The sequence below is a fragment of the Stylophora pistillata genome, chromosome 1 (assembly GCF_964205215.1).
Source record: "Stylophora pistillata chromosome 1, jaStyPist1.2, whole genome shotgun sequence".
Classification (NCBI taxonomy): domain Eukaryota; kingdom Metazoa; phylum Cnidaria; class Anthozoa; order Scleractinia; family Pocilloporidae; genus Stylophora; species Stylophora pistillata.
Window position 1 is genome coordinate 8,680,915 of NC_142519.1, and position 7,244 is coordinate 8,688,158.

Genomic DNA, 7,244 nt, shown 5'->3' on the forward strand with positions numbered 1-7,244 from the left:
CCTTTCAACAGGATGTTTCCCACAGACTGTGGTGCAGTAGCTTAACTCACAACTGCAGTTTATTTAAGGTTTTCAGCCATTTTGAAAGAAGCTATCTTAACTAAAAGTTTTTTAATTTCTAGCAACTGCAAAGTTTGACAGATATTGATGGATAGGTACCTCCGTAATAGTCATGTGAGTGTTGGCTGAACCTACTCATCTTTTTGTGTCCTGACATATGACATGTATTGTCAGAACAATCTTACAAACATCATTAGGGTGGGAAATCTTGAGTCCATGTTTCAATTTTACAATCAAATGACTACCCTTTAAGGGGGGATTCTACCTGAAATTAGCTCAAAATATTGTTTTTTTGTTTTCTTCAGAAATGCGAGGTTCAACTATTCGACTTTACACTGACGATCGTTTTTACCGAAAAATTTTAAAATATAAATGAGAAATTACGTTAGAAAAGAAGAGGTATCTAAATAGAAATCTCGTTTTCATGGCAACCAAAACAGCATTTTTTGTTTCTTACTTGTTTACCAGCCTGTTTGGAGCTCAAAATATGTCAAACAAGCCCGAAACGCCCCTTAGAATCCTTGTGCTGTCTTACATGAAGGGGAAAATAACAAATTGAAAGAGTAACACTGGAGACGAGTGAGAGATTTTTGTGTGAAAGTTGTCACAGTGTATTGCGAAATATTGAACTCCTTTTGTCTCTTTTGTGCTGGAATGACTGGAAAGAAGAAAAGAACCGTTTACAGGAAAACTAGGAAAAGAAAGGGGCATGGAGGAGATCGTAAAAAAGCGCAATTACTGAAGAAAAGCGGTTGCAACAGGAAGAGTGAACCAAACGAACCGACCCCAGGAACTTCGCACGATCAGTCTGATCTGTCAGATTTTGGCGAAGAAAGCGATCAGCTTCCTAGTTCTTCAAGGAAGAAGATGAGATTCCAGAGCTCAGAAGATGAGTCTTCTTCAAGTTCTGATGAAAACAAAAAAGTTTTCGAGGTAGCTGAGGTAGAAAAAGGATACAGGCTCGTTGATCTAAAGAGCTTCTCTTCTGTGCTCTCAACTTTACACAAATGCGAAGAAGGTGAGAAAAATATCACACATCATAAATATGCTTTTCAGCCCCTTGAACCTAAAGAAAAACGATAGTTAGAATTATTTGCAGAAAAGGAGTTTTATTATTGTTTAATCATTTTTTCTGATCTTTCTTCACTGCAACACTTGTACACATTTATGGAGGTGTGAACTAATGCTCCAACATTGTGGTTCTGTTTGGTTCAGTAACTATAGCTAATAGCATCCTTTTCCGTCATGTTTTTAATATAGGAGACCTTACTATTGAAGAAAATACCGCTAGCCGTTATGGACTGATGTCAGATCTCTCCATTCACTGCAATTCTTGTGATGAAAGTACTCCTTGGCAGACATCACCCAACCTTGCCAAGAAAGGCAAATCATTTGATGTCAACCGGAGAGCTGTCTACCACTCAATAGAAACTGGAAGTGGCTACGAGGGACTCTCTTCTTTCTGTGCGATAATGAACATGCCTTGTTTGTCAAGAGCTGCTTACTACAAGCAAGTTGATGTAATTTTGGAAGCACTGGAAAGTGAAGCAAAAGAAGAACTAAAAGGTGCAGGCCAAAGGCTCCGAAAGCTAATCATGGAGGAAAATGGCATCTCAGACAGCACCACAATAATTGATGCTGCTGTTAGCTTTGATGGCACTTGGGCCAAAAGAGGTTTCACATCACTAACAGGTGTTGTTTTCGTCATCTCAATTGACACAGGAGAAGTTTTAGACTATCACGTGATGTCTAAATCTTGCCGTAAGTGCTCCCTAAAGAACTCACAATGTGAAGGGAATGTGGAAGAGTTTGAAGAATGGAGGAGGGAGCATGTTGCATCTGGAGATTGTGACATCAACTTCGAAGGCAGTTCACCTGCTATGGAAGCAGAAGGAGCTTCTGTTCTTTGGAATAGATCCATCGAACTTCATAACATGAGGTACAAATGGATGGTGTCAGACGGGGACAGTAAGGCCTTTAACACTGTTCAACATGCCTATGATGACTGTGAAGTTATTAAACTGGATTGTGTAGGCCATGTGCAGAAAAGGATGGGCAAACATTTAATGAATTTGAAGGCATGCAGTAAGGGTAAACTTGCTGATGGAAAACCTATAGGAGGGCGTGGCCGGCTTACAGAAGGAAAGATCAAGCAGCTTCAAAGGTACTATGGCCTAGCAATCCGGCAAAACACCTTGACCAAGGCAAATCCCTCTGAACGGGAGGTTGACATTGCAGTTTATGCTATGAAAAAAAATATTATTGCCATTCTCCATCACTGTGTAAATTCAACTGACAATGCTAAACAACACCGCTTCTGTCCACCAGGTGATTCATCATGGTGCAAATGGCAACAGGACCAGGCAACAGGAACCAGTACCTACAAAGGAGATGACTGTTTGCCCGAAGTCTTCGTGGAGACTCTAAAACCCACATTTGTGTCATTAAGTGACAGTAAACTTTTAGAAAGATGTGTACGAGGAAAAACCCAGAACCCAAATGAAAGCATCAACGCAATGGTTTGGGTCCGGTGTCCCAAACATAAACACCATGGAGTGAAAGTTGTCCGGTGTGCTGCTGCGTCTGCAGTCTGCCACTTCCACAGAGGTGCAGAAAGCAGAGAAAGATTGATGGAAAGGCTTTCAATTCCTGGAGGTGCATTTACTGAGGATGCATTTCGACTAAGAGATAATTCAAGGCTTCGGAAAGCTGATAAGCAGGCAACGGCCAAGGAGAAGAAGCGCCGGCAGGGTTTGCAGCTTATCCGTACTCAAAGAGAAGCGGCTCTTCGTGAAAAAGAAGATGTTTCATATGAAGCTGGGGCATTCTAACTCTTGCTCTTGCCTATCCTAATTATATTTGAACTTATGGCTACTCATTGACTTCATAATTTGAATACAGGAGGTGTTTAATTTTAAAATCTTGTAACTTTAGGCCTTTTTTTCTCAAAACGTATTTTTTAATACTTGAGAAAAGATTACTCAAGAAGTATGAGAGCTATGGACCTGAAATTTTTAGGGATTGCTGATCTAATTGAGTTATTTGGGATGAGTGAAGGAAAATGCCATAGAGGTCTTTCTAAAGAAATGATTAAACAAATAGTGATCATGTGTTAGATGTGTAACTTGACACCAGTGCTGTGATGTCAAATTTAAAAAATTCTTGAAATCCTTCACTCATCCCAACAAGTATTCAATATTCTTTAGAATAACAGCAAAATATTGGTATTTCATTGAAACAGTTTCTAACAATCTTTACTCAAGTACATATAGGTGAGACACTACAAGTTGTTAATTGAAATGACCGGTGTCAGGTTACATTTGCTGCAGGTGTGACATAACACCTTTTTTTGAAAAATATAGTTCATAAGCTTTCCAGTGATATATAGTTTTAGATAGTTGTGACCAAAACTTAAATTCCTACAATTATTTGAAAAAATGCACTTTTTTTAGGTAGAATCCCCCCTTAAGCAAAAATGTGATAAAGTCTTGTCATCTTGAACATTCCTGTTGTCACTGAAAATAAGGTTTGGGACGGCGGTGATTTTTGTAGAAATGCAGGTTTTAAAGTAACAATTCTAATTCACAGGGTTATTTTGAGGGTGCATTGATGGTTGAATCATGATATTAAGTTGTTTCTTAGAATGCAGATTTTTTCCCTTGCAATGTGAGCCCTTGTTGAACAAAGGAGAACTGTAGAGATACACAAGGTCATTAAGCATGCAAAATTAATGCTGGCTGATCTTGAAATTGGCAATTAATTATTTATACCCCCTTGTAACAGGAAGTAAGCAATCAGTTTGACTGATTATGTATCAATTGCCACAGTAATTATTATAATATTTATTTAATATAATAATTGTAATAATATTTTGAAAAAAACAACAGAAACAAAACACAACAAATATTAAAGCAATGAATAATGAAGCCAAAAAATAACAAAAAATTTGAATTTTTTTCACAGGTCTACACATGATAAGACTGCTAAAAAAATAATATTAAAAAAATAGAGAGAAAAAAGAAGGAATGAAAACCTGACAAAATGAAATTACCCAGGATGCATCTACCGCACTAATACATTTTATTCTGACCCAGGCCTGACCGAGGTGTGGTAGCGGGGGAAAGTATGGCCGGCGCTACTGATGGTGGAAATCGCTGTTCGGCATTTATTCTTCTAACTCTTGTCAGACAGTAAGTAGTCAACAAATTTCTCGGAACCGTTGTTTAAAACGGAAAAAGCTAACATCATATGTACTTGGTGAAGTTTACCGTCTTAACGTTCTTTTCATACCAGGACATCACTGATTGGACATTTTTTAAAATTATCTTTCACATGATTTTAGGACAGAAAATGAATGGGACGTATAGCAGCGTTTAAAACCCTTAAAAGAGGGAAACACGCTTCGAATTCGCAAACAATCGTTGTCCTAACATTTAATTTTAAACACAGATGTTATAGTGATGTGTCGTAATCCAACAGACATGGCTGCGCTTGAGCTGAACTGGGTGGTAATTTGTAGGTCTTCGCAATTTTCTCGGTTTTTAATTTGTCTTTTGAGAAAAATCTGTACTTTTCAGTGTTTTGTGGAGGAAAATGTGACCTCGGTTTCGAAAATTTAATCGATACTCAATACTTCTGCTAAAAATTGAACCCTTCACTCTTCTAGACCATTTAAAATTTCGTTTGTTTACAGACGAGGGACAGGCGATGTTTGCTAGATTGATGAGCAGTGTAATTTAACGCGCTAAATACTGCATATTTTATTAACTGATTCTTTTTACTCTGAATTTTCCTCTGCAGTGGTGAAACTCCAGAAAACAAGGCAAATATTATTCAAGGTGAAAAATTGCAAAATGTCTGTGATTTTTCATTCTAATCAAAAGTTACTTGGTTTAGAAAGATGACCTGATTGGCTTTTTTTTGTTCTAAAACTTGAAAGATTCAGGTTTTAGATCCTCCATCAAACTATTTAGGACATTTTTTTCTCACCAAAAGAAAGGAAGGCCTCCAAGTGGCATAAGACTATTCCTGGGTATAGCTATCAGCTTACATCTTTTGCAAGAAGCAAACAATTTTTCAAGAGTGTATCTTGATGAAAACATTATGTCTTAGGTCAAATGTTTGAGCATTAGTTTCATTCTGAATGAAGGTCATAATTTTATTATTCATAACATTTTTTTTGCAAGAGTTGGGCCATGAGTTAACAAAAATCTTAGCATCAAAATGTTTACTGCATTGAATGTTGACCTTTTGAAATGGTGTTTTGAACAAGCAAGACTTTTTCTTTGGCAACAACACCAAAAGGCCCTGCCATTCTGAATTAGGTGTTAATGAAGACTTTTGATACACCTAAGATTAGATATATGAAAACTGGGAATGTAACTCAGTTTTAGGAGATGGATAAACTAAGTTTGGATGCATTAAGACCAGCCATGTTTGGGAGAAAATATTTCACATGTGGTTGATAAGTTTCTGTTCTCACTGTGAGAACTCTGTGCTGGTTGGGTCACCAAATTGTATAATTTTAATTTTATTGGTGTTGACAATAAGATGACTAAATCATTTTGTAGGGCAGACAGATACTTTGCTTTCTGACGAAGGTATAGAACAAGCCCGACTTGCTGGAAACAAGTTAAATGATGAAAAGTTCTCTCATATTTTCTCAAGTGATTTGAAAAGAGCTCGAAAGGTATGCCAAACTAGATTTTTTCCTTTGTTGTCAGTGGAAGCTGATTTAATGTTAGACAGCAGAGAGGATAGAGAATAAAAATATGATGAAAATTAACATTGTTCCTATGGAGTTTTTTCCTGGTTGAAAGCTGAAAAAAGGAGTTATCTGGTTTCATTTTAGCACCTCATTTTTCCTAGTTGTTATCTACCATCAATCACAGTTTTTCTGTGGTTATCTGGCCTAGTTGGTCAATGTTAGTTTTATATCTTAGCTTGACTAGTTAAATGTAATTTCCTCTGGCATCTTTCAGACTGCAGAGGAGATTATCAAGAAAAATAATTGCTGCTCTCACATAAATATTGTAGAGGATTCTCGTCTTAGAGAAAGAGTGAGTATTGAATATTTGATTCGTACATACCATCCTCTTTGTATCTTCTCAAAGTCTGCCTTCATTTGGTTTGTTTGTCCTTTGATAAATTGTTCAAATTATTGGAAGTAGTTCATTGTGACAACACAGTATATGTAGTCATAAAGAAATAGATATGTTTTGGTTAACTGCTTGCAGTCTCTTTTTAGTCTCAATTTGAAATGGTCTAGAAATTATAGAGTAGAAAATATTACAATAAATTATTTTCTTTGTCCATTTACAGGGCTATGGTGAAGCAGAAGGAGTGTCCAACCAAAGGTTTAAACAAATGGCAGTGGACAACAACGTGAAGACAAACACATTTACACCAAAGGGGGGAGAAACCATTGCTGAACTGAAGGAAAGAGCATCCAAGTTTTTGAACTCCTTAATACATGAAATTGGAACTTCACACTGTAGCAATTCTGGTAGTCCCATTCAGAATGACATTTGCTTCAATAATGAAATCATCAATGACCCACAGACCTCAAAATGTGAGACACAGAAACAAAAACAGACATCACAGCTAGCTAATGTTCTAGCTGTTTCTCATGGTGGATTTATAAGGCAGCTTCTGCTCCACTGTATGAATGATTTGCCCTCCAAGTTTCCACCAGGATCCAAAAGGAGAATTTCATTTACTTCTCCAAACACTGGCCTATCAAGGTTGAAAATATATTTGAAAAAAGAAACAAAATTACCAGAGTTTGTTGAGTGCTGTTATTTATATAATGCAGAACATCTTAGCTAAAAAAGTTTCCCAAATTGTCTCTGGTTGACACTCCTGGAGGTGGGTTTTTTTAATTCCAGTCTGGTACTTACAACAATTTTGCAATATTTTCTTTGCAAGCAGTGTTATTTTTTAACATTATAATTAAGGTGAGATCTCTTTACTCCTGTATTTTAGTCCATAGAATGACCTGTGGGCAAATGGTTGAATAAAATGATTTTTCTCAACAAGTATTCAAGTTCAAGATGGATAGGTTTCTTTCTCTTTGTTCATTATACCATACTCCTGGATGAATTATTCTAAAACGTTTAATGACAAATTAAAGTGTTCAAATGTCAATTTTGTGTTATGGTGAATTGGTAATTACATTTTACCTC

General features: G+C 36.7%; 2 protein-coding genes across 4 annotated transcripts; both read left to right on the top strand.

The window, feature by feature from the left end:
* Positions 1-31: 31 nt before the first annotated feature.
* LOC111326728 (fructose-2,6-bisphosphatase TIGAR) lies at positions 32-7,100 on the top strand. 3 transcript variants are annotated; one of them, XM_022930796.2, is made up of 6 exons: positions 32-174; positions 4,155-4,250; positions 4,861-4,898; positions 5,631-5,749; positions 6,042-6,119; positions 6,382-7,100. In XM_022930796.2, coding segments are annotated over exons 1-6 (840 nt in total). In that variant the 5' UTR covers positions 32-172; the 3' UTR covers positions 6,889-7,100. The 3 variants fall into 3 exon arrangements, with proteins under 3 accessions (XP_022786531.2, XP_088612881.1, XP_022786532.2); XM_088756755.1 differs by having other exon boundaries at positions 48-174; positions 5,636-5,749; XM_022930797.2 differs by lacking the exon at positions 32-174 and having other exon boundaries at positions 3,583-4,250; positions 5,636-5,749.
* LOC111320031 (uncharacterized) lies at positions 418-3,443 on the top strand. The gene is made up of 2 exons (XM_022922727.2): positions 418-1,078; positions 1,321-3,443. Exons 1-2 carry the CDS (start codon positions 715-717, stop codon positions 2,889-2,891), a joined length of 1,935 nt encoding a protein of 644 aa, XP_022778462.2. The 5' UTR covers positions 418-714; the 3' UTR covers positions 2,892-3,443.
* Positions 7,101-7,244: the final 144 nt, after the last annotated feature.